This window comes from Gymnogyps californianus, chromosome 4 (assembly GCF_018139145.2).
Source record: "Gymnogyps californianus isolate 813 chromosome 4, ASM1813914v2, whole genome shotgun sequence".
Taxonomy (NCBI): Eukaryota; Metazoa; Chordata; class Aves; order Accipitriformes; family Cathartidae; genus Gymnogyps; species Gymnogyps californianus.
The window spans coordinates 71,872,946-71,900,904 of NC_059474.1; the positions used below are offsets into that span (position 1 = coordinate 71,872,946).

A 27,959-nucleotide genomic window follows, 5' to 3' on the forward strand; every position below is an offset into this window, starting at 1 on the left:
ACTAGTTATTCCTAGTAATGATAACAATGAAAAATATTTTTAATGTTAATTGGGAGGATGCAAGCCTTTGCCATTTCTGCCTCTCTGCTTCGTTGTTAATTTTTGTTATTTTATAATTTAATGACAAGCTCTACTCTGAAGAGGAATATTAATATTGATTGTCTTAGGCACCAGAAAAGGAATAAAGTCAGAAGTTTATCTCCCTGCAGCTATGCTGTCTATCATTTCAAACACACCTCATCACTGCTTTTTATTCAGGGAAGACAGGCGATGTAGTTGAGGCACTGAACTGGGACTCAGGACAGCTGGCTCAGGCACAAACTTGCTGTGAAAATGGAGGATGGGTTACTTCATTTTTTTCTCCCCATTTCCCTCCTTTCTGTCCTCCCCTTCTTCTCTCTATCCACTTTATGGAGTCAGAGGTATCACCTCCTGGCTTCATTTTTGGAGTATCTACATCCTTCCAAGGTCAGGGGTAAGCCATGGGCTACGGGGAACCAAAAAAAGTTTATCTGGATTCAAAAAATCTACGCGCGTACTCCTTGAACTGAAGGCTTTAGCAGATTTATTAAACCCTGGGTGTGGCTTCTGTAGGTCCCAGTCCTGTAAAGTCTCATACGATATCAGCTGGAACAAGGAAGCATGTGTAGGTCCCTACGCAAGTAACCAGCACCTGGGGGCGTTCCCCGTGGGGATGCAATCTTATTTTTAACTAAATTTTGGACAAGCTGTTCTCACAAAGTAGCTGGGCATAAATACAGTTCCTTCCTTCTAAGTCTGACACTGGGTGCGGGTATCCTGCCTAGATATAAGCAGAATAGCTTCGGGACCTGGAGTTTGAAATCTTTCTTGTGTTATTCTGTTCCACTTCCTTGTAAAAGATATATTTGACTCCAATTCATTTTCTTCATGTCAGGCTACAGTGCCAAATATTCAGTGCAGAAGTTATAGGATTACATTGTGATATTTTATCTGAAGATAATCAAAAGAGACAAATGCTAATCTTTCAAGTATTTTGCAAAGCCCATTTGCTCATGTGAATTCATCAGATTCCCTTAAAGGGGAAGCCAGGTCAGTTAAGTGAGCATTTGCATTTTTTCTTTGATATATTATTTGTGTCTTGGGTTATTTTTCTATCTGAATACTTATTCTCCATCATAGAATGAGGATGTTCTAATTGTCATCCCCCTAGCTATTTTCATGTGTCACTTCAATAGAAATCTTATTCTTTCTAAATTTTACTATAGCTAAAAGCGTAACAGGCTACCTAAATTCTCTCTGTTATCTGCTAAGCATCTCAGAAGAGGAGGTGTCCAAACACTGGTGAGTCCAACATCGCTTTCCACGGTTTAATTGTGCCCTGTGTGAGGGATAAAATGACAGATTCACAATCACATCTTCAGAACTATAAAATCCTCTAATGGGGAGCAGAATCTGCCAAATAAAGAAAACAAATTAATTTACTAGATCAAATATACTTAAACAAAACCAAGCATGGGTTTTGCTATTTGTAAATTGTATGAAAAAGCATTTAATTAAGAATGTAATTCAGTAGTATTTGTGCGTGTTTGAGGGAGAAATAGACAATTACTAGCTCTTAGGGGAGCTGGCTCACCAGCATGAAACCGTTCTTGATAAAATGAACTTTACTTTTGCTCTCTCACTAACCTTATTTACTGCTTACATACTTCACATCGTCAACTCATTCATTATAGTTTTTTATAAATGACTGATAATTCATTTCTGAAACTAAGTATTTCAGTCTTGGATGCATGTGTTTTGATGGGTTCAGATTTCTGAAATCTCAATATAGGAACTAATTTTTTGCACTTCACGAAAAAAATTTTTTTTAATTAAAGGATGCTACTTCTCTTGCTGCAAGCTGGAAATTCTCTTATGAGTGAGATCCAAATGTTCTGAGTTGCTTTGCTCTTATTTGTAATCTTTTTTCACTAAAACTCCTAGTTTGGGAGACTTTCATTGTCCTATAGTTTGGTACACAGGGGTTTCCTAAACTCTGTCACTTGAAGACCATGTGTACAACATCAGGCTGAGAATTGCTTGACAAAATATTATGTGGGAGGCAATGCAGGCATTAGCTGTGACGTGATATGCTTCATAAATACAACTTGCTGGTAAGGAGGAGTAATTATTACTTAATTTTGCACCTGATCTCAGCTAATTTTTGGTGATAGCTTGAGGCAGCTTGGATTCAAAGCCGGGAGCGAGAAGTATTGAAAATACTCTTTGGCCAGCTATGGTCCCAGCTTAGACATAGTAGTATTGCAGTCAGGTTTTCTTGCAATACCTCCTAATTCCTAATGGGGATGCTGGCAAATCAATAAGGAATAATAAGCTTTTACAAAAAGCCACCAGACTTCCTTCAGGCCGTATTGCTTTTGCTGCTGCACTGTCCTGCACGTCAGTGAGTGGAACTTTTAGAGTCACAAGTAAAAGGATCTTGAAGGAAAAGTCCATGCTGGAGCAGCAGCTGCTGTGGCAGGTTCAGCTGAGTTCTGACTCCAGCTTCTCCTTCCTTCTCCCTTCTCCATTCCAACCCCATGAGACGTGCTGTAAATGCCCTAACCTTGACAATCTGTTGGTTCTGCTGAGGATGGATGCAATTAAGCGAGCCACATGAGACATGCAAATATTTCAAGGGCTGCAACCTGCTTGTGAGCCATACTTGGGGCCTGTCTGTGACAGGATTTGGTGAGGGTCACTGAATCCACAAAATATTTCCAACCAGCTGGAGTGGACAAGGGAAACTGTGATTTTAACTGTATTAGCAGCTTGAGTTGAAACAGGGAAAAGGTCAGGATGGAATTGAAATTGGTAACCCAAATTAAAATCCAAGTAGTTGGGTTCTTTTTTTTTTTTTTTTAAACTTCCATTATATTGAACTGGATTTTTGGATTTGATAATGTGAATTATCCCGTACTCTTGTAGCACAGACTTTTCTTTGGCCTTGCAATTTTTGAGAGTTCCAGCACACTAACTACTATATATAATATCTCATAATTAACTGAGGATGCGGATTCAGTCCTTTAGTTCTTGTTTTCCCTGTTCTACTGTTGAACACAAATTCCTCCTCTCATGCCTGGGCGTCCCTTGCCCCACGGGTGCAGTGGGTCCTCCTCAACAGCAGTGCTGTGTCATAAGAGAAACAGAGAGCACAGCTGGAAAACATGGCGTGCCATGCAGTTTGAGTCTGGAGTGATCCAGATGTACACAGAAAGACACTCAACAAACCTGAATCCCCTGCCTTGTCTTTGACACAGGCACTTTCTGTCTGAGCGGTGCTTTGAATCCACCAGAGCAATACATGCAGACAGCAGAGGGGCTGGGAAGATGACTCACTGCATGAACTCACCTGTCATCTGGAATAGGGATCACAGAGAGCAAAGGCTTCAGCAGCAGGGATAACAAAAAGGCTGCAGATTTCACTGGGCACTATTCCTCTGCCTTACCTCTGCAGACAGTCGGAGGTAGCCGCTGTGTGCGCGCACTGCTTTCCAGAGGTTGCATGTTTTCCTTACGCATTTGGTTAGGGACTAACCTAATGGATACTATCACAATCTATAATGTTCAGAAATGTGTACGTGACACACATTCAACACGTTATTATTTCTTTTTCCTTTTCCCTCGTGCAGTTTCTTTTTTTTTTTCCCCACCCCATGTTTTTTTGTGCTTATATCAGTGCTGAGTCCTGTGGAGCAATTCCACACCATGAGAGAGAGATGATTCTCCGTTGCATTTTTCAGGCACTAGTATGTTTGTCATTGGCAGCTGCTTTCTAAACATCAATTTAGCATTTGAATTGGTTCAGCTGACTTCCAGTCTATCTCCTACTTCCACTTTATTATCTTTCTATTTTAATGTAAAAAAAAAAAAAAAGTGGTGTTCTGTTTAGAAATTGACTGCAGTGAAGAGCTACCTGTGACAGGGTTTAAACTGATATGCCAGTCAATATGTGTAAATTAGAAAAGAGACTGATGTAATCTATAGCATCTGTAAAGGTTTCAAAGATGTATCTTGACCATTAATTAAGACAATAAGGATGTCTTATAAAATTACAGTTGAAGAGACTAATAATTCACTATTGAATGAAGAAAGGCAAGGTCACTTGTATAATTACCTGTTCTAACATTTATATTCCTTGTATAAAATGCTCCTACTCACACAAAAGCCGAGCTGATGGCTGTGGAAATATTCAGGAGTAGGAAATGCAGATTTCAGACCTAAGCTTTGAGGGCATGCTAAAAAAAAAAAGTTTAGTTGTCTTTTTCTATTTGTTCTGTTTGATTTTGGTAGTATGATTTATTATTTCATACAGTCAAAGTTAACTTATAGCACATGCCTGGCATGGGTGTTTAAGGAAGAGTGAGTGGAGAAATGGAAGAACAAAAACGAATGCTATAGATGCAGGGTTAAATCAGCATTGCTGTGCTGGGTTTTAGCTGTGAATATGGATATTGAAATTAATAGTGCTATCACTATTCTTTTTCTCCTAATTGTCTGATATAGGATCTGATTAATTCCTTTTATGTCTCAAGAATGTAATAAAGATATTGCAAAGATGTTAGTACAGAAATCAGGAAGGTAATCAGCTACCTGAAAAATCAAAGATATTCAGCAAACATAGCTGGAGGATGGAAGGAAAAAGAGAGGGGAAAAGATAAATTGCAAAGGCAGAGGCCATGATACCACACTGATATATGCTGGGACACAGGGTTAGTCGTGGTTCTGTTCCTGTGCGTGCTGTTAGGAGGGAGGAGGTTAAGGCAGGATGGGCGAGCAGGCTGCCTGCCTGATGGTCTCCCTGCTAAGGCAGCATCTACAGTAAGGCGATACTTCAGAAGCCATTGCTTTGATATGTTTGTTTCTATTTATGTAGACTCTGTGGTTTAAGATGAAAGGCCCAACTTGAAATGAAAGTGACTGAACGAAATCTCTCAGAATTCTGGAAACACTTGAAACTTTTTGAAGATTACTTGTAGTTCTGAAAATGCATCATTTGGGCAGGCTCCTGCCGAAGGAGAGGTGTCCACTGGATGGGAGAGGTTCCTGCGGGCTGACTGGTGGGATGAGCAGATAAGCAGGTGCATGGGCTGCCATGATGCATAGCCTTATTTTTTTCGGATCCAAGAGTAGTGGCGAAAGGGGGTCTGGGCTAATCTCTTCTGCAGGGGATGAGGAAGTTTCAACATTTTGATTTTTACAAGTGCCTTTGTCAATTTAACGCTGATGATGTAAGGTGTCATGACCGGGTATGGGTGAAGTTATTGCCTGGAGCGTACACGGAAAAGGCAAACATCCACATGGAAGTGGACACTTAAGAAGCAAACCTTGAACCAGGTTTCTCATCCTCTGCCAAGCCCATGGCACCTCTTTCAAGGAAGCAAAGTTCAGGGAACTCAGCTGGAGCTTCCTGCCCTCCCTCCTCCTCCACCGCAGTGGAGGTGTCTCCTCGGGGTGCCGAGCACCCTGCAGGTTTGTGGGAGCTGGCTAGCTGTCGCAGAGAGTCTTGCACCACCTCTGGCTCAGAGTTTCACAGAGCTTTGGTGGCTCCGAGGTGTACGGATGCGATAAGCCTACATGCTGGCTTCAGCCTCGGGGTGGTGGCATCCCCGGCTGTCTCTGCGGTGGCTGTTGAGTTTGTGTTGCGCAGCTTTACCTTGCTACAGAGCGGGTCGCTCCTTTCCGGCCCTTGTGGCTTGGTTTGCTTGCTGATGTGATAACCTGCTGAGTGAAAGGTGTGTTCGCTTTCCTTTTTTTTTTTTTTTTCTTTTTTTGTTTGTTTATGTGAATCATTGTTGCTATGAATCAGCCCTGCTTAAGGAAGTAAAACAAATATTTATTCACAGTCTCCCTGGGGTAGTTGGCAAAATCCTAATCTGCTTTACCAGCAGGCTAATATCATGTAACAACAGAACAATGTAACCTTCGAAGTTTCCACTGCCCTGCATTTTCCTTCATTTTCACCACCTGAAATACATGTAAGACTATTTTAACATCTATTTCTCTTGCACTGAGGGACATAGCAGTACCTGTACAGAAGGGTGACAGTATCCTCTTTATGGGAACTTGGAACTGCTCAGCAGAATATTCATTGCAGGAATAAAAATCTCTTGCAAGACTGATGTACTGCTAAAGGTCCAGAGCTGTAAAACATACTGTATTTTACTGGAGAGATCATGGGTCTCTCAGGGCTCAGCTAGCTCTTCTCTTGGCCGCAGTGAAGGTCCCAGGCTCTCATTAGATGTTTTCATTCTTTTTCAGTGGTTCATAAGCAGGTGGCCTGACTGAATTTACTGGAAAAGAGGTGAGACAGCAGTGCATTAATGGTAGATAGAAAAGTGAGTAAGCTCACCAAATCAGTTATAACCAGATGGGGCAAAAAAAAAATTGTCCAAGCAGGGATCCGATAAAGCTATGTCTATACACTTACAACGTCAGCCAGGGCACTGAGTCCTTCGTGCCAAACATACCGGGCCAAATCAGGAGACATTTTGTCTATGTAAGAATTACTGGCTTGAGAAGCAATTTTTCATTTAACTATGATGTATTGCCTCTTTGTATGCTAACGCAACGCCTGAAAACCCTGATTGTACTCGGCTGATAACCGCTATCAGACTATGCTTTGGGCTAACAGCTGGGTAAAGTGACAAAGTGTGTGTCCACGTGAGGTGGTTCAGAGCCTGCCTTTTGGTACAGAGAACAGTCACTGTGGCTCCCCCACGGCCTCCACGTTTATCACCTTGGGGCCTGTGAAGGTTATACTCTCTGGGAAAGAAAGCAAGTGTGGTTTATACAACTTTTGGCGTTGATGCTGCTCTGCAGCGTAGGCAAACCTCTCCCGGGTTTTCCCCTTCCCACTTTAAAACAGAGACCTGGATTCATCTGACACTGGTGCTTTTATTTCCTTATTTACCAATGGCATTAGCCGTGGGGGAGGCGATTCCGAGCACTCGCCTTAACGTTTTGGTCTGAGATTTAAATCTGGGTTTCAAATAGCACTGAAATCTCACTGTAAAACCCAGCAGAAGCCAAGAAATTCCTTATGAAATTGCATAGGTGTAGAGCAGTCTTTGCTCATGGGTGTACTGCCAGTGTAGGTTACATCCTGCATATAGAAAAAATGGGAGTCTCACAGCCGTTTTTCCTGTTATTTGTAAAAGCAAGCCAACACCACTACCTATGGGTGGTTATATATGGCAGAGACTGCTGGTTTAATTGACAGTGTCATGTTCTGATCTGTACCGTGGTGCATCCTTTCCTGGCTGCAGAAGAGGATGAGCCTCTTTGTGCCCCTTTTGTTTCCTTTTCCCTTTAGTGCTGAGCCTCAAAAATGACAAAGTGTAGAGCGCTAAGCCAGTGTTAGGTGAGCGAGGTGTTATACCAGAAGCAGTAGCAGCATCTTGCATGCCATTAACAGTAACCTTTTATCAGAGCACCATCTAAAACTTCTCTAGGCTGATGCTGGCAACTGACAGAGAAAGTGAGATAGCATTTTTTTTTTTTTTACAGGTATAAAATACAAAATGGGAGAATAAAAAACAAATAAAGGAACGGGCTACTAAAATTGCAAGTGTAGTATGTTCTTTATTGTACTCATGTGCATCAGATTAGAGTTTTATAACTGCGCAAGCAGTTATTAATACATGCCATGTCATCAGGAGTGCTTATCCTTTAGAACAGCATGGTCAAAATATCAGTAGCAATGGTATTATCATACACAAGAAAAGGAATATATTCCACTTGGTTCAGCTAGCAGAATAACTTACTCAACTTTGACACAGTCTTTTTGCATGAGACATTCAGTGGAGTTGTCTTATTTGATTGTTCAGCTTTAATAAGTAGTGAAATTGCTGACTTGTATTTAAGATACATAAGAGTCGTATCAAAACAAGACAATTTGGCTTTGTGCATCTTTCCTGTAGATGAGCATATCCCTTTCTGTGTGATCGCAGAATCTCCATCAGAGGAGGCTGTGGGTTCTTCTTACCCAGCGAGTGCTCAGATTCCTATTCCCCTGCACACCCCTACCCTACATGGTAGCTGTTTTATGTGTGTACTGATGTTCTGGAAGCGGGTCGCTTACAGTGTAGTGTTTACTTTGATATTTGGCTGTGAGTATGTTGGAATTTTAAATAGATAGTGACAGTGATATTTTATTTAAGAAAAGAATATTGTTAACTAACAACCCATAAGGGCTTTCAATCATTTAAATTACAGTACAGCCTATATCCCTGAACTGTAAACTAAGAGGATTTATATAAGATTATAATGGCTCCAGAGGAGCTGTGAAGTGAATAATCTGCATTTTACAAGTTGCACTGCTGTGGTCTATTATGTCAATCCTCATTCACTGGTAACACTTCTTGTTGAGCAAGTACTGTTATTTGCATCCTCACCTTGTCATTATGTTTTGTTTATTGCAAAAAAATGGACTATATAATAATAGTATTTAATTTTTTGAAGTATGAGGGAGTGAAATGTCCCTTAGAAGAGTAGTTTTGATCTCATCATTTGAAAAGATCTAACAGCAATGGAGAGACCTTCTCCATAGATGATGAGAATGGATAGAGAATAGGAGCACTCTAGTATGACAAGAGTTTTAACTTCTGTGTAGGGTTATTTTAGAGAAAAGAAGAATTAGATTCATCCTCCAGTGAAGGAATGACAGGCGCTTCTATTTTTTCATATCTGTTTAATACAGGAAAAAAACAGCTGCTAAGCAAAACCAGATAAAAGTAAAGATTTATCCACAAAGACCACAGAAGACCATGAAATTCCTTTTCCTTGGGCAAAACTTCATCAGAGGATGAGCTTCTTGTGGGTCTAAAGACAACATATTTCTATAGACGTGAAAAATAAGCAGAATCACTTTAGGATTCTTGCTTGGTGCTTGTGAAGGCCATGAGGAGAGTCTTTTTCTTAGTTGCAGGCTATTCCAGACACAAGTAGGTCCCAACTGTAGGCCACTTGGGTGTGGTGTTGACCGTTGTCAGAGTCAGGATGCTGTCCTAGAGGAACTACCCTGGAGCGTAATGAATTACATATTTTCTTTGCTCCTAAGAAAATAATTTCCCCCACAGTGGCCCAAATCCTGCCATCTGCTTTGTGCTTATTTTGGTTACTGAAACAAGCCTTGCAAGCACTTTTGCTAAACACACACATAAATTTGTCTTGTTCCACAGAGCTGGTGTTTTCTCTAGGCTTACTTTCAGATGCAGATGTCAGAGAGGCTGGTACTGGATGGTGCGCTGTGGAGTGCCAGGATATAGGGCTTTTTGATGGCACCGGTACATGGTTTTTAATAGGTTGATTTTGAGTCAGAATAAGAGACAGTACAGTAAGTTCTCTATAAACCATTATTACTACTTTCATTTTAAGATTTTAGCATGGAAGAGTAGCGCATCATTGACAGAGGGTACACTGAGCAATGTGTAATTGCAATAGATGAGTCAGCCTTAAAATCCCAAGTCTCATTGACTATACTGTCCAAGATCATTGAAAAAGATGAATAATTTTGGCTATTTCCTGTCACTATCCAAACTGGAAGGAACTTGATTTGCAGAAAGGTTTCAGTACTAACTCTCTAAGGGTTATGTTTAAGATTTCTTGGCTTGGACACAGAAAAAGGAAAATCCAGCCTTACTGGTGATTTTGAAAATTTTGTATATTTCTTTTCATGACATCACTTCTTCACTTCTTAAAAAAAAGGATATGCTCTTCTCCTATGCATGTGATTGTAGTTCGAGTATTATGAAGTTTTAGTGAGAGGATTTCAGCTTACTGATATTTCCTTTCTCAAAGCACTGAAGGTAATAAAACAGAAAAAGCTGATATTCCCATTTGAACTCCATTCAAGCGCCTCCAGTTACTGCACGCTACAAAGGCATATTTCAGCTCACACTTGGAGTTTTCTGGATTTCTCTTCTGTGTCAGAACTTAGTCATTTCTTACAGAGTTATTTCAGTGTGCTATATGGGCTGTCCCACATCTGTAGCCAATCTGCTAGGCTGTCCTTAGCAAGAGCCTCATTTCCTTGCTTTCTGCAGAGAAAACTATTTATCTGCCGGACAGCCTCCTTCATGGCAGTGCAGTATTGTTAAGACATCTCCTTTTAATTTCATTTAAAACCTTTTATATCTTTTAAAATGCTAATGCTTCAAGGCACCCGCAGTTACTATTTTTCTCATTTTGAATTCCTTCAGAAGAGCCTTTCTTGGTAAATGATATTTCAGTTTCCATGGTGCTCCTTATTATAAGTGGCTGCTCTTTTCATCACCGAATGGTGCAATTTTCATTCATGCCGAAATACCAATGGTAACATACAGCAGCAAATTGTTCCTTTATGATCCTTGGCATTGTGGAAACTCTCCTGCTCAAAATTAAATGTCAAGGAATTTAACAAGTATGAAAAATCTGATTCCTTTTATGCACACACACACACACAGAGACACACGCTCCTCCCTCCATCCCTCTATGCACCTAAGCATTTGTCTTCCCTTGTTACCATGAGGAGTCATTAATATGCTATCAGCAATGCTTCCTAAAAAGTTCAGCTGTGGGGCCGCGGGGGCGGCGTTCCCTCCTGTACCCTCCGCCGGAGCTGAGCGAGGTGTTTTGTATTCGGGCTGCTTGTTCCCAGGCTCTGAACTTGAGCGGCTCATTTTGGGAATGATAGCAGCCTCGCCAGCCTGCTCCCTTGCATTACTCAAAGTGTCGCTTTGCCATTTGCCGTGCCATAAATCAGAAACACGCGTCCTCAGTATAGACAATAGAAATATATACAGATCAAGGCAGGGCTCTGCCTCCACCCCAGCCCCGCTGCCTGCAAATGCTCAGGTACCTGCTCGAGTATGGGAAGGGTGCTGTGACAGGCAGCATGGTTTTTAGTGGGATTCCTTTTGTAACCACCCCAATGTCTTTCCCTGGCCATGTTATTATTGTTATGTGGTAGCTGCTGTCTGCTGGCTTAAGTTTCCCAGCTATGAGGCCTGATCCGCTCATTTCCCACCTCAGGTTCCCTTGTTTATACTGCTAAATATTCCCCCCAACTACTGCCAATGCTCTGCTGACTGCTGTCTTTGCTTCATGGGAAAGTGGCTGTGCAGGACGGCAGCTCTGCCTGCTTGTAAGTCTGCAAGGAACTTCAGGAGACTCGGTCTTTCCTACGAAAAGTGATTCTGCCTGGGAAACGTAGACCCTGTTCATAAATCAGGTGTGCAGGGAACTAATAATTTCAAATTCCCAGGAGAGCCTCCTGTAATAAATAAAACAACTTTTAATATGCAATTATATCACACCCTTCTTTTTACATTTATTTTAAGTCTGGCAGTGAAGTACGTGTCTGTACGGAGCAGTTAAGAGGAAGTTAGACCCGCAGTCCTGTGCTAGATAAGGCAGCTTGGAGGAAGTACTTTGAATCGTGCCTCTGCCCTACTCCCCTTCATTTCCATGTATGAGCTTGGTGCAGGCAGGTGTTTTGTTTTTACAACCCCATGTCAGGTTTGTGGTTATGGCTTCCTTGCCTCCAAGCAAGCACCATGATTTACTATTGCTTCTCACCACAATCTACGCTACTGGCAGTGCTGTAAGCACTTCCAGCAAATAGGCCTCAGAAGAAAATAAAGTGCTGGAGCTTGTGAAAGAGCAGAGGTGCTCCCTTCATCTCCTGGTTGAGCGGGAGCTAGGCAATAAAAGTCAAATCTAAGTTTTTGCGTCTCTGGTGGAAAAGGTCACAAACTTCCTAGAGTACATGAAAGTTTCCCACAAATGAAATAAAGGGAGGATATCAAAACACTGATGTTAGGTAGAAGCAAGGAAGTCATTCATCAAACCCAGGAGTGACAATATATTTGTATTTGAATCCTCTGAATTTAGACTATACTGCTTTTTAAAAGGCAAGCTTTTGTGAAGGAGAGTGGCAGACGCTGTTTTAATTACAGGTCCAACCTGAACCACACCTTAATTGCAATACCCTAGATAAACGAGCATCTTCAAGCATCTCACTGTCATTTTAGGTTCTGAAATGCTAAATGCAGATCTTTTGCCAGAGACCCTGCTCATTTCCAGGCACCTGACTTTTCTCCAGTTAAGCCTCCCAGGCTCTCCGAGGACAAGCATACCTGAGTTTCCAGGGCAAGCCTAGCTCCATGCAGGGGTGGCTAGGCCTGACTATTACAATGGGAAAGAAAAGCCAGCTTAGGTCCTCGGGACCTTTAGGTCCTCCGGAGGGGTGTGACTTGGGGTCAAGTTATAGTGCAAAATAAAAGTCAGGTCTGATTATTCATATGTCTTTTGGAAACAGTCATAAACTTTGTACAATAAGTTTGCAAATGAGGTAATGTGAAGATATTGGGATACTGGCACTTGATGGACATATGGAAATGGTTTATCGAAGAGTTGACAGAGAAATCACAGGGGATGACTTATATCTTATGTTTCAAGTCTGTGTTCAATTTCTTTTTTTAAAGAGATATTTTTAAAAATTAAGCCCCCATTTTACTTGCATTTCATATTATTTCAGCAGCTCTGTGTAATGCCTCTTGTGCTTGCTTTCTGGCTCCTAACGGTGCTCACGCGCTTGCTGTACAAGAAACATGCGTGGCTAAGCAGAGACAGTGTGACTAATATTTAGTGTTGTAACCTCAAAAAGTCCTTTGTGAATTTAGCTGTCATCTTTAATACCTGCTGTGTTGGCTTAGTTTTCTTTGGGATTGCCAGGAATGCTGTTCGCTCCATGCAAAAAGATTCAGGATCCTGCTTGAACATGAGAAGTCTCTCTAGCTGGTAGTCCAAGTTTCAGAGGAATCCATTCAGCTCTTCAAAGAAAGGCGTTTCATAAAAGGCATTGGCTTGACAAGTTAGGGCTTGGGCCATGACGTTAATGAATATGGCACTCTGGTGAGATCTGGCTTGCCAGCCTGAGTTGGTACACGATGTGACTGCAGCCAGGTTTAAATTTCTATTAAAATAAAGCAAGTCACCTTGCCAGTGTAACAATTATCCTCGTTCTCTCAAGGGCTGTTGACAGATCTGCTTCTGCTTGGGACTTCAGCTGAGAGGGTTTGCCTAGAAGGAGATGTCATGGAAAACGGTGTTACCCTGTGCAACTGGTACCCTTCTAGGCCTTAAACTTTAGGCAAAAGAGTATTTATGCTAATTCTCTTTTTAGGAAAGCCGGCTGGAAAGGGTATTGAAAACATTTGAGAAGTTAATAAAATCTACTGCCCTTCCCAGCACACTTGTAGTGCAGTTTGACCCTTTAAAGTCAGTTGGTCATAGAAGACCCCTTTTATGAACTCTAACCAATTATAATCCAAACCAGTGAAGTTAAACACCGGGAAGAAAGCAAGTAATTAGGCACAGCAGAAGCCTTTTTCTTCTCTTGCTAGGTGATAGAAAGCGAGAAGGTTTTTAAATGCAGACCGTGGCCTGATTCTTCACTCTATTATCCCAGTGTCGTGCTGCTGTGTCTCTGCAGATGTCAGAGGTACAGAACCAATGCATCGAAATGGAGAAGGGAGCCCTTTAATGCTCGCTCCAGCAGTAACATCCGTGGAGCGTGTGGTGGCGTAAATGAGAGTGCAGCTTAACAGCTAGCCTTCCTTTTTTTTTTCATTTCTTCCCTGGAAAATCACAATCAAAAGAAGATGAAGAGAAGTCACATAATTTAATAGTGTCTGAGCTGCAAGCCCACAAACAGCAGCTCTGGTCTGCAACATAAGGCTGGAACATATTGGGAGGTAGTGAAGGGGGAGAAGTGGTGATCTGCTGAGGAGAACCTTCGCTACAATAAACAAAATAATAATAGCTCGTTGCTCAAGTCGGTTATTGCCGAGACCCATATTAGCATTTACAAATATGTGGATTCGAGAGGTGCTGTGATGATTCCCATCCCTTTTGCCTCTCTATTCCTGGCTTTGATTCTGTCCTGGGAGGTGGCCTCCTTTTAAGTTTTGCATTCTCCTTTTCTCCTAACAGATGGGTGAGATTGTAATTTTTTTTCACACGTTGACATGGTGAGAACCATTTGATCCCTTCAGTGTAACAGGCTGCCTTGTAGGCTGCTTTTTGCATGAAAAACATGCATCAGAGATAAGTAAGTTTATATTAAAACATACTGCTTTTCTGTTCAGGGTTTGGGATTGCCGCAGCTCACAGTATGACCACCCGGGAATGGCAAGAGATATAGATTGGGCTCTGGAACGGAGCACTTGCTAAGCCAAGCCTATACATCTTCTGGTCGTGCACTGAAGTCCTGGGAATATTAAATTACCAGGGCTCTCTTGCTGCTTTCTGTATTGTATTTGGTTATTTTTTCAAGTGTCAGGTTATTTGGATAAATTTGCACTTGTGACTACTTCTACCAAGCTTTGGCCCTATGGACAGTGCAATGAATGATTAGATTTTTTAAGAGTGCCAAAATCTGGAAACAGTTCATTTGGAAAATTGCTTAACAGATTACAAATGGTGAATAAATTATTGCACAAGGGAACTTTTGAAAAGGATCTTGAAACTCCTGTGGTGGTAAATTTTTAACTCAAGAAATATAGCATATACAGGCTCATGCTCACGAAAACCAAGCAAATCCTTGCCTGGAAACCATGTGAAGGAATTAGGACTTTTCCTCTCTCCTTTTTTCCTTTTTTTTCTTTTTTTTTTTTTTTTTTTTTTTAATTTAAATGTAACAGAAAGTATCTTTCACAATTTCCATAGCACAGTAAAGACGTGGTTTATCTTGCTTAACTTTACCAGTAATGAATTGATTTGTTTGGACCTTCTTATTTATGTTTCCTGGCTGGGTCCCATTGGTGCAGCTTTTTCCAGGATAGTCAACTCAGACCGAGCATTTGTAAAACCTGGATTTGAAATGGATGCAAGGAAATGATTTTGGCACGGCCTCTAAACAACAAAGGATGTGGTGACAATGTGTTTCATATTTGTGAACTCAGCTGACTCGGTGGGGCATATTTGACTGTGTGCTTGTCGTTTCACAGAAAGAACAGCCCGCAGTCATCACAGCTCTTAGCGCTCACTGTTTGTTGTTATAAAAGTTGTCATTAAGCTGGGATATGAGCTGTAGACTTCTGGGAATATTCCTCGGCTGATTTATTGACATTGTTCTTCTTATCCTCAGGTTCTCACTCTGGCTTTCGTTCTTTTTCCCTTCCCCTCCCCACTCGGTCTGCTCTGTGTTTTTTCTCTCAAAAATATTTGTAGGAGGTAGTGCAGTACCAGAGCAAGATTATCAGAAGATCTATGATTCTGCAACACCGAAGGTCAAATCCAAAACCCAGTGGATATCCTGATTAACTGAACCCTGTGCCCTAGCTCCAGGCCCATTTACAGGCTCTAGAAGGAGGAAATTTGCTTCTAAGCCGTATACAGCATAGCTTGGCAATGCATTTCAGCCCTGTATAGGCACAGGATGGACTAGCTGTATTCCTAATGCTGAATTTCTCTGTGATGGTAGACTCCTCAGTGACTCTTTTTCTGGGAAGCACAAGGTAGATGTGCTCTTCATTTAAGCTGTTGTGATTCTTCATTACAATTGCTTTGTATATAGGGCAGAAGGGGGAGATTTGGTTTCGAATAGCAGCTAGGGATAGGTAAATCTTAAAATGTGTGGAGATTCAATTCAATTTTAATCAACATTCAGATGCTTAGAAGCTACCCTAATTGTCTCTCATCTGATTTTATAAAGACTTTTTAATTATATTGTCAATATTTTCCTGATTCAGGTTTCCTCAGGTTTGGTTTTTTTTTTTCCTTTTGATACTAATTTTCTTCAAAGTTCTGGGAGAAGAGATGAATATTGCAAAAGACTTTCCTGGTAGCGGCTTCCCTTCTACCCAAGGAGCAGCCTGCTTGAGTATCATCTTAGCGGTAATACACGAGACACTTCCAAATCTTTGTATAGGTTTGAGGCTAACGTCAGCACCTCTAAGTCTACTCAGAAAAAGAGCTGATTTGAAAAGAATTTTTCTTGATTTTGAAATCTGTTGAGATTTCACTCAGAGATGAAATGAAAACAGAAAGCACTGCCCTATAGTAACCAGTAGCCACTACAATGCAAGTTCAAGTCCTGGGCCTGCTTTAAGTAACTAAACCATTGCAGTCTCCTGTATCTGAGCACACACAATGCTATGGTTTTTAAGCCATTGGCCGTTCTGAGGTCTTTACCGGTTGGACGAGATTTCTGTCTTGGTGTCATGGTTTAAGCCCAGTCGGCAACAAAGCACCACGCAGCCACTTGCTCACTCCTCCCCCCCGGGCGGGATGGGGAGGAGAAAATACCACAAAAAAGGCTCATGGGTTGAGACGAGGACAGGGAGGGATCACTCACCAATTGTGGTCACAGGCAAAAATGACTTGACTTGGGGAAAAAAAGAAATCAATTTAATTTGTTACCAATCAAATCAGAGTAGGATAATGGGAAATAGAACCATATCTTAAAAACACACCTTCCCCCACCCCTCCCTTCTTCCCGGGCTCAGCTTTGCTCCCGATTCCTCTACCTCCTCCCCTCAGTGGCCCAGGGGGACGGCAATGGGGGTTGCGGTCAGTTCATCACACGCTGTTTCTGCTGCTCCTTCCTCCTCAGGGGGAGGGCTCCTCACGCTCTTCCCCTGCTCCAGCGTGGGGTCCCTCTCATGGGAGTCAGTCCTCCACGAGCTTCTCCAACGTGAGTCCTTTCCACGAACTGCTCCAGCGTGGGCTTTCCCACAGAGTCACGGGCTTCTCCAGGCCCAGCCATCTGCTCCGGCGTGGGGTCCTCCATGGGCTGCAGGGGAATCTCTGCTCCGGGGCACCTCCTCCCTCTCCTTCTTCACTGACCTCGATGTCTGCATGGTTGTTTCTCTCACATCCCACTCCTCTCTTTGCTGCAGCTCCTCTTCCTCTCCTCAGCCGTCTTTCTCCTTCTTAAATACGCTATCCCAGAGGCGCTACCACCGTTGCTTATGGGCTTGGCCTTTGCCAGAGGCGGGCCCGACTTGGAGCTGGGGAAGCTTCTAGCAGCTTCTCACAGGAGCCACCCTTGTAGTCCCTCCACTGCTACCAAAACCCCGCCACACAAACCCAATACAGTTGGTTCTAAGATTTTTTTTTTTTCCTAAGAAATGTCATACTGAAATGTTCAAGTTTCCCATCAGAAGTTTTAGCTTCAATGAATCAAAATCTTAAAGTGAAAAATATTTTTTTTCTTGAATTTTCTAACTCTCTCTAGTCCAAAATGCTCAACTAGCTATGTGGCAGTTGTGAATATGCATTATATCAGAAACACGGCTTATCGGTGTGCTAACACCCTATGTTGTCTTTCATTCATAGGATGCAGAAGGGAAAAGGTGAAATCTGCATTGACAGAGGCAATTTAATGGAGAATAGAACTTAGGTATGATTCTTCCTGATTTGGAGAGAAGATTTGGAAGTCTAGGAGAATATCTAAAATACAAGAAAATTGGTACAGTGATCCTCCAAGGAAAGGAGGGTAATCTTTATTGGTAATGGCATTACAGTTTTTATTCCAGTGCAGTGACTGTAGTTCAAAGCAGAGAGTTTGATAATGGGATCCTGTTGCAAATTGGGAACTGCCTCTTAAATTGGATGGATAGAAAAGACATGATTAAAGCTCTCACTTAGTGGTTTTACATATGGTTCGTACCTGTCTGTCTGTGCTTTCAGATGATTCGAGGACCAAGTGTAAATCTGAACTGAGGTGTCAGTGAGAAATGAACCGTACTGTATTACTCATCCCTGAAATCTTGAAACTGGCCTTTCATTTCTGTCTAAATCTGTCACCGAAAGCAGTGGCTAATAAGCAGCGCTCGGAGGGGCTGTGTGCGAACGTACGGCAGCCCTCTGAAGGCCTGCTCCTGCCGGGAGACAAAAAGAGGTGCAACCTGAGCGCTCGCTTCGCTCAGAAGACGAGGACTTGGGAGCTTAGAAGTCACAACATCCCTTGTGCTGCTCCAGGCGTGAGTTATCATCTGCGGGCTTTTTAATGAGTAGTGCTTGCTGACTAGTTCTGGCTTGTTTTTTGGGTTTTATTCTTTTCCTGAGGGTTTGGGTTTTTTTGTTGTTGTTGGTATTACTATCCAAGGGGGTTAGTGCTCTTCAGCATAACAAGGCAGGACCTGCAGCGCTAAGAAAACAGTCATGTTTGGAGGCATGATTTTTTTTTTTCTCCCCTTAGTTTTGAACTGCCATTTTGTTTTAGAGAAAATTAGACTGGAATTTAAATTAGAAGCGAATACAGCAAGCAGGTGTTTGGTAAGTGTTAGAATGGACAAAGGTAGTTTGTTAAGTTTAACAATGTGGTTTCAGTCATTCAAATGGTATTTGTGAAAATAGTACAAATTTGCTATTTTTGGCTGGAAACATTTTTTTAAGGTTGGAGTAAATACTGATTTATCCGATAGCTTGGTGGTTGAAGCACTCATCTGTGATGCAGAAGATATAACTAAAATCTCTGTTCTGAGAGGCTTTGAAACCATGTATCTCTACCTTGAATCAGATGCTAAGTGGATTGAATTCAATTTACACCCAGGTCAGGTAAGAAGCTTAACCAAACTGGTTGCAAAATATCTGGCAACTGACCTACAAAAACATTTTTGCACAGACTTATTATCGACACACAGTTCTGCAGTATTTCTTGAGTCAGTAACTTTGTGGGTTTTCTAGCAATACAGCACTTGTATCCTGGGCTGTTTGCTCTGGTCCTTGCCGTTGCCTTCTCCATCAACAAGCACATCCTACAAGCTGACTGGGTCCCTTCCTTCCAGCTTCTTCACCTGAGACCATGTGCGGGAGGTAGCAGTGGGTTAAAGCAGTATCATCGCATCTACCCAGATTTGGTGCTGCAATATGGCATGATCCTCTTACCTACCTGTGTCTCTGGGTTAATGACAGTATTTGACACCATGGTTTCTCAGGTGGGCAAGATGTGCAACAGTGATACTGTCCCACTTTATTTATTTAGTCTCAGTTTAGAGCTTCTTTTCAGCTCTGTACAGGCATACCAATGTCAAGGATTTCTTTGAGAAATAAGGACTGGTAGTGAAGAGGATCCTCAAATTCTGACCCAGCTGTGTTTCTTTGAGAAAAATATCGGAAAATAATGGACCTTTGTGTTGGTTTTCAAAACACCTTTTCCTTTGGGGTAATTGCAATAGTCCTTTAGGACTGTGCTTGCGGTCTCTTCTGGGACACCAGAATTCCTCGTTCCGTCTCTCCTTTCTCCCACCTGCTGGGGTGACCTCCCCGACAAAGTTCTCTAAATATGGCAACCTCTCTATCTCTTCAAAAGCAATCTTAATATAGATAGCTGGAGGGAACCGGCTATGAAGCAGGAGCTCTCAGCTCTCCTCAGAGTGAGTGCGCATGCTGCATCTTTCCAACCACAACTCTCAGCCTTGGAATTAATGGACCAAACATTGGTTTCAGGTCTGAGTCTCTTCTTGATGCGATGCAGATATCAACGATATCAAGCAATGATATCAAGTGGAAAGAGACAAGAGTAACACTCGAAGCATCTGGGTTTTGTTCCTAACTCAAACCTTTGCCTGCAGTGTGGCTTCGGACTAATTCACTGTGCCTCTGTTCCTCTTCTTTAAAATAGAAATAATTCTGCTTTTCTGCTTTGCTGACTGGGAGGACATGCTATATAAAAGTTCAGTGTTATTATTTATTTGTGTGTTATTGTTCTGTCTTTTAGCTAAGATGTCAGGGGCTTTGTACTGTTCAGTACTATTTCTGCTGTGCCAACAGTACAAATTTGTGCTGTTCCTCTTTCTGTGTCATATTCTGCCCTCATGTATCCCTGAATAGTGAGAGAGATAATTGGGATATGGTAAGGTATGCGAGGAAAGAATTGCACAGAGGAGGAAAGGGCAGAATTTCACAGGCTAGATGTTTTGGCATCCAGGGGAAGATGTCGAACCATCTCCAGGCGGGCAGTCATTGAGTCCCAGTAGGTATGTTGGAGATGCCGCTGTGATTGCTCTCCTGATAGAGAGCTGGATCACCTGCATCTGTCATCTGCCTTATTGCTGGTGCAAGCACTGATACCTGCTGCCTTCCTCTTGGGCTCAGCTTGAAAGTCAATATGGGTAGGCAGCTCAAATGGGCCACGCTTCTTGTATGGGAAACATGGGGACCACAACCTCTTGGCGTCCCCAAAGGACTCCTCCCTCCAATGGTTTCTCATCTCTTCATTATAAACCCATTTGCTTTGTCTAGATGGTTTTGTTTAGATGTGTTATTTTTTTACTGGTAGTTTCTAATTATGATATTTCGGGATCACCAAATGTGCATTCACCATCATTAGTGGCTTCTTCTCATGTTATTTGTTTCATGTTCAGGGAATAGCAACCAGATTGCAAAATAATGAGCTACCTTGTGTATTTCAGAAACATACCCCTCGCAATATGCATTTCAATGATTATCGTCACAGTTGGCTATGTGTTAACAAACGTGGCTTATTTCACTACAATCAGTGCTGGGGAACTGCTGCTTTCAAAAGCTGTAGCAGTGGTAAGTTACAGAAGAAAAATACAAAGCTATATCCCTGCTGCAGTTGTGTTTTGTTGATATATTCTTATTTCCAGGGGAAAAAATTGGGGTGACACATCCAATCAGGCTTTTCTATGGCTCCTCTTTTACATCACATATTAGCATCCCGGTGAACTTAGTCTGATTTTTGACTAATGAGTGGGATTGCACTTAAGGCCATCGACAGCATTTGTAACGTAATGTTAGACTGTATTTATTTACCTGATAAAACAAAGTCAATAGGACTTAAATTTTATAGCCAAGTACATGCTTGAAAAATTCTGTGCTAAATTGTAGGCCAAACTCCTGGGAAGCAGGAAACACAGATATTTGTGGAAGTGGGAGCTCTGAACTAGCTTTTGTAGCAAGCAGCAGTAACGCTGTCTCCGCACAACGTGCGTCCCGTGTACTTGGGAAGGGGGTTGCTGTGAATACTGGGGTTCACTTGGGAAGGAGTTGCAAGGCAACCTGGCTTGGAAATACTGCTTCGATTGTTCTTGCTGAATTGTGGTGATGACACTGATTTTTATATTTATGGTATCTGACTCGCAACGAGGCAATAAAAATTTCCGTTTACTTTCCAGTAGTGACACTGCCTGTGGCTATTTCAATTGACGTGGCATTTAAAAAATGACCAAATTCTGTAGCTCATGGGAGATTTAGAAACAAAACATTTTGCAAACCTGAAGAAAATGGTGCATGTCTCCTGTGGTGCCCCAAACTCCAATTAAGGCTCTTCTGATAACCTAGATCAATAAAGCGTGAATGGATGGACTATACCACTGGGTAGCATCAGCTAAGTAAAATGAAGGCTGTAGAAAAAAAAATGGCAGGCATGCAGATCAGACCTTGATCCATTCAGACTGGGTCTTCTTTTTTGGAGTCATAATGGTCTAAACTGACATAAATCAGGGCCTGATTCCACCTCCACAGCATTGCCTGAACTGGTGATCTTCCACGCGCAGTCAGGAGTAAGGGTGGGAGACCTCATCTGCAGTAGCCTTGGTGTCACAAAATGAGGTAACAAATGCACAGCACAACTTTCAGTGAGGGATGCAGAAAAGGGGTATAAATAAAACTTACCATACGTTTATTAATAATTTGTTAATAGAGTAAAATTACTTTCATGTTTTATGAAAAATCACTATGTTTCTCTCTCCTCTAACAGACCTTTGCTGAACGACTAATGGGAAACTTTTCTTTAGCTGTACCAGTATTTGTTGCTCTCTCCTGCTTTGGATCTATGAATGGTGGCATTTTTGCGGTCTCCAGGTGAGCATTGCTAATATTACTGGGGGTGAAGGGCATGGCATATACACTGAAAGTAAGGAAGCAAGAGGAAGGGAGAGTAGGATTCATTCCTTTAGCAGGAAATGAAAAACGACTATAATGTTTACCAGGTGTGGGGCTTTTTCTCACTTTGTTCCTTTTGAGTTTAGTATCTTATCATTAAAACCTTTTGAATGGTTTGGAAATGGATCCCTCTGAGCATGGCACGTTATTAATGGCTGCTTTGTTTCATGTGAAGGAGGGAAACTGGAGGGAAAACATTAACTAATTCCAAATACCAATCATAGTGTAAGGTAAGGAGGGGACACCTTCAGAGATGACTTTGATTTCTATGTATGGGCTTCTCCTGCTAGTCTTTTCATTCAGAATAGCTCAGACAAGCCTAAGAAGTGCTGCTGTGCTCTGTGACTTTCATGAGCCGCTTTGCCTAGTCACAGTAATGAGCACATTTAAAGTCTGTCCACATTTATTTCCCACCAGGATGTTCTTCGTTGCATCCCGCGAGGGTCACCTTCCGGAAATTCTCTCCATGATTCATGTCCGCAAGCACACTCCTCTGCCAGCTGTCATTGTTTTGGTAAATCATACAAACAAATGTTCCTGCACAAGAATTCGTATTACAGGCTTGCTCTGGAGGATTCGAACAGACTTTGGGCACTGCTTGAGTCTCATTTATTAATGTGTACGTGGGCTTTGGGCAGGGCAGAGGACAGTAAAGAGAGGAATGAGATTTGGGAGTTGTTCTTATTCTATCATCTCCTCCTTGCTATCTTGTCGGTAGCACTTGACTACCTATTGCTGCAACCTAATTCATGTCTTATTGCCCTTTATTTCTAAGGACCTGCTAGTGATGAGCTAGTTCCCTTTCAGAGAAACAAATTCTAGTTAAACAAACAAACAAAAAAGAGATTCATTTAACTGAAAGTGCAGCTAAACAGCAGCATCTGGGAGCACCCTAAAGGCTCATTATACCACCTTATAGTGAAAAATGCAAACAATTATGCACTAAGATAATGGAAGGGGAACCCTCAGAAGTGCAATGTAGCGGTGATTAAAAAATGAGAGAACGTGTGCCTGGGCAATAGTCTGTGAATTGTCTGAGGAAAAACACCAGTATTACAGTGGAAATCCTATTACTGACTTCTAAAATAGCGGCAGAGCAAAATGTTGGCCATGTGTTTGCATTGCAGACCAATTTGTATGGTAAAATGTTAGGACAAAATGTCAAAATACCAACCCCAAACCTCAGTTTGCATAGTGCCAAGAAGATTCCCACTTAACTTGCAGTCTTCATAACCATGGGTGTTCAGCCCCTCTTTTGGGACCAAGGACTGTAATGTATCTGGACAGACCCCTGCATCTGTGGGGAGTTCTAGCCACAGCAGAAGACATGTGTGCATCTGAGTGTACGCTAGTAAGATCAGATGCTCGTACTGGAACTTAAAGCAGTTTTTGCTATAGATGCCTATAAGCTCACTTCTGAAGTGCCAGCTGAAGTGTTGAATTTTATGTGTGCACCTACAACCGTAGGCTTCCAAATTTTGAAAATTAGGCAATGTGATTATGGTGAAAAGTTTTAATGGAATTCATTTTACATGAGCACTTACTTTGCATTTTATTTCTTTGGGCTGAAGCAGGTAAATTGCATTGACTGTTTTCTGTGGAATGAAATGCATAAAATGTATTAATATATTATTTTTTTCTGAAAGATGTTTTCTGCTATTGCATCTGGTCCTGTTACACCAGCGCATTGATTTCCTTTGAAAAAGTCAGATTCTCATATGAAGATGGCTTTCCTTCAGAGACTGCAATTTTTTTCTTACCTTATTGCAACCAGAGTAGTTGCAGGATATACTCTGCATCAATAGTCTCCATTTTAGCATTTCCCTGTTTTATTTCTCCTGCTAAGGTCTACACACTGTAAGAAAGGAAAGAGCTCTTGAGGAGAAACTGAGAAAATGAGCATGTTCAGTGTTTGAGGCTTGTTAAATAAAAAAGCATTTTTAGGAATTAAGAAATCTGTTTATGTATGTACGTCCTGGTATTTGATAGATGTGTGTAGCAACTCCAAGAAATCATGCAATCTGATTGTAACCTTACTTTATTTTTTTTTTTCTTGATAGCTCTGCTTCACTGTCTGTGGCCCTTTCTTGCATTATCATGCTTATAACTGAGATTTTAAACTTTTAGAGGCTGAGTCTATATAGAAGAAATCTTGCCCAATATAATTCAGTGGTAAAATTTCCTTTGACCTTTACAGAGAAGGAGTTTGCTTAATATCTGTGTGTAAAGAACCAAGCACTTTGTAAGTGATTAGAGGTTGGAAGCCAGAGACCCGTATTTGAAATATTGATCCTTCTGGTTCAAATCCATGCTGTCTTCACTGCTTTAAAAACAGGAGAAGAAAAAAAAAAAAAAGAGGGAGGCCGTGACTCTAGATAACTAATACAAGTTAGTTTTCCTTATGTAAAGATTTAGCCCAGTGTTTTACTGCATCTGCACTTGATTTCACCCGTTGTCTCATTATAAACCTAGAGAGGCTGTCACTGCCAGGATCTTCCCTCTTGCTGAACAATAAGGGCTACGGTGAAGTTGATTCATTCCTTCATCCCCGAATGCAAGGACTGTGTCATTGTGGGTACAGGGTGTCTCATGCGGGAAGAGCAGACTACCCTGCAGAGTTGATCCAAGCTACAAATATTCTGCTTTTGTCCAGAGATTACCCTGAAATAGATCTCTGTAGCCTACATTAATCATCTAACCCAAGGCGCAACACTCTAGTTTATGTGTAAGCTTTTGCCTGCATCACAGAAGCTTTGTATCTCAGAACAGCTTTTTAATGAGGAAATGTATTTATTCTAGTGTTCCCTGTTCTTCTTGCTGTTCAGTAGCCACCTGAGTGACAGCTAAATGCTTCTCTCTGTTTAGAAATGTTTGCGTTTCCAATGTGCAATGTCTACACCCTGCAAGTCTGAAAGGCATACTGCAAATAGAAGCTGGTAGCAAGTTGGTGTGCCCAGCTGGCATCCCATGGTGTGTAGCTACCCCTTACCGTGCCCTCTTTGCTGAGTTCTCCTGTTGCAGCCTGGGGGACTATAAGACTTTTTCCTTCCACAAGACACCTAGAAACCTCCGCTTTCATGTGATCAGATGTGACCAAAATTTAACTGTTCTTACCATTTGCATCAGTGGTGAGCGAGTAAAACTGCAGTGGGCTAATATATTTGTCAGGTCCTGTGCGAATGGTGCCCAGGATACTCAAGCATTTTGGTGACGCAGTGGGCTGTGTGCCCGTGTATTTGTCTGGGTCACAGGAGACAGATATGTATTGGTCACGTGTGGCCACCCGGGACGGATACATATCGATCGAATGTGATCTCAGGGGACAGCTAGGTATCGATCACACACCTGATTGCATGACAAAGGCAGGCCTGAAGTCTGTGGCCCTCAGGTGTCTCTGCGAAAGGCTGTGTTGCTTGTCTCTGTGGAAAAATTTGACATCGCTGCTGTAAAATAATAGAGATCAATCCACTAAATCCCTCTTATGCTCTGAATTTCTTTTGCAGCATCCTCTCACAATGATAATGTTATTCAACGGGGATCTCTACAGCCTCCTGAATTTCCTCAGTTTTGCCAGGTGGCTTTTTATTGGACTAGTAGTTGCTGGGTTGATTTATCTCAGATATAAACGTCCTGATATGCCTCGTCCTTTCAAGGTAACCTCCGCTCGCTACTGTTTTACATGAATCCTTCTCCCTCCTATCTATTGTGTAGTCAGACAGTAAAGAAGCATTTTCTGATGTAGAAAGCTAACCTCTTTTTCGAGAAAAACAGAGTTAATAGAAAATAGTCTTTTGCACTGAAGGATCTCCGAGTGTTTTCCTGCTAGCTCCCCAGCACTACCGCAGCTGCGTTCCCTTCTGAAAGATAATTCTTGCCTGTTCCCTGGTGCTTGGGGGCAGTGACTGAAGCTGCTGTGCCAAAGTGAAGGTGTTTGCTCAGTTTTGCCTGCCTGTCGCATTGAGGCAGCACGATGCAAGCTGTGTGAAAATACCTCTAGTCCTGTGTAGTCACATAGGGTTCAAACTGCAAATATTGGGGTTACATGTGCCAGCCTGATTTTCAGCCAGTCCTCTATTTAATGTCTCCTTTGATAAAGGCCCGAATAATTTTGCTGCCAGAATTCATGTCAAGCGTGGGCATTAATATTAAACATTTATTTCATTGCCTATCCAATATCAAATATGCCAATTTGGTGTGCAAATAAGTTGTTACTGCTGCTATTATGGTATTTGGGACTTGCAATGGATTTGCAGACACAGTTATTGTGAACCCAGAAGGAAAATGCTAATAGTCTGGCCCATTGAAGAGTAGCTGTTTTGGTCTTGGTTCTGCCATTCTTCTTGCTTATTTTAAGTAACATCTTACAAAGTAACTTGTCCCATTGTGTATCCGGAAAGATAACGTCCATCATGAAAAAAATGGAGGAATCTATCCCTATTTATATATTGCCAAGAAGCCTATTTTGTAAAGAACTAAGAACGTGTGCTTGTTGCATTCTTGTAGATACATCTGTAAATAAGAAGGTCAACAGCACAACCTATTTTGCTTTAATTAAAAAAAAAAAATGCTTTGACAGTGCACAAAAGAGGAACAGTAATGCTTCAGGGCATGAAAGGCAGGGAATAATCTCCAAGGAATTCTCCAATTCTCTGTTACACCAAACATCTCACAAGCCATGCCTGTAGGTGTTTCCTTCAGAGAGGTGCTAACATAATGATTGTAGTGGTGTTCTTGGAAATTGAGAGAATTAATTTGATATTGTTATTTTCTGTACTTTCAACAGTGACACTGATAATGCTATCAGTCATGCAGTCAGAAAGTGCTTTTTCAGTAGCTATCAGTTGCATAATGCTATCAAATATCTTTGTCACTAGTCAAATTGGTGTTTAATTTGCTCTCTTCCTGCTAGATTTTGATTTTTACCTTAGGAAGAAAATCAATATGTTCTTAATAGTTTTAAAAGGTGACTTGAGCTCCTGGTTGTGTTTTAAAATGTCTTCTAATAGGTAATTATCAAAGAGGAAATCTTTACTGTGGTTAGAGCTGCTTACTTACCTACTGGGGGATTAGAGAAAGGACTTTTGCAATGTAACTTATTTACAGCCCTTATGTCTTAAAGGACGTAAAACACTGTAGTGTTTTAGTGTGTAATTAAAAGACTTCTGTGGTACTCACTGCATAGCACTCTGCATAGCTTGGTTTCTGCAGTCACTGACATTTTGTGTGCATGTTCTAGATACCCATATTTCTCCAGAACTATCCTGTACTGCTGGGTTTTATCCAATTTACGTTTCATGGAACATTAAACGTCATAGTCATTCAATAACAAGGTCAATGTGAAGTAATGGCTCTTTGTGTGGTTATGTTTCAGGTGCCTCTATTTATTCCAGCGTTGTTTTCCTTCACCTGCCTCTTCATGGTTGCACTGTCACTTTACTCTGATCCAGTGAACACAGGGATTGGATTTGCAATAACCCTGACTGGAGTTCCTGCCTACTACCTCTTTATTGTATGGGACAATAAGCCAAAGTGGTTCAGAAGGCTCCTAGGTAAGTCCTGGCGGGACTCCTCTCCTTTGTGCTGACTCCAGGAATTTCTCAGGGCTCCCCGTGTTGTGAAATCCTTCCAATCGATCCTCTCAGCTGCTCTGAGCTGAGGATGACAATGCAAGCTTCTTTTTGGTGCATGCTATAGCGTTGCTCTGCCAGTTGCAATCAGTGTCCACTAACTAATGAGATACGTTTACAGCAAGCCTATTCTTCAGCTAGTGATTGACTTTAAATGACTGGATGCCTCTCCTCCTGTCCCTTTCTCCCCTCTCTCCCCTACAAACATCTGATTCCTTTTAAATCACCCATCTCCCTGGCTGTTGGCCTGCGCTAATAGAGACAGTATTACGCTCCTAGGAGAATTGGTTTGGAAACTTAAACATCACAGCTGTGATGACAGGATGGGCTTGGTGCTCCCTGCTGAGACCATGCGTCTGTGGACCACTGAGGAGTATTTGGAATGGGACAGGCTCAGGCAGGCTTGGTATG

The 27,959-nt window shown here is 41.8% G+C and overlaps 1 protein-coding gene across 2 annotated transcripts in view; it reads left to right on the forward strand.

Annotated features, from left to right (window-relative positions):
* SLC7A11 (solute carrier family 7 member 11) overlaps positions 1-27,959 on the forward strand; it is a 260,524-nt gene that overhangs the window by 225,717 nt on the left and 6,848 nt on the right. For both annotated transcript variants that reach the window (XM_050896134.1, XM_050896133.1), the window contains 5 exons: positions 20,427-20,550; positions 21,737-21,840; positions 22,339-22,435; positions 25,425-25,574; positions 27,293-27,470. In XM_050896134.1, the coding sequence (XP_050752091.1) occupies positions 20,427-20,550; positions 21,737-21,840; positions 22,339-22,435; positions 25,425-25,574; positions 27,293-27,470 (653 nt within the window). The remainder of the gene's footprint in view (positions 1-20,426; positions 20,551-21,736; positions 21,841-22,338; positions 22,436-25,424; positions 25,575-27,292; positions 27,471-27,959) is intronic.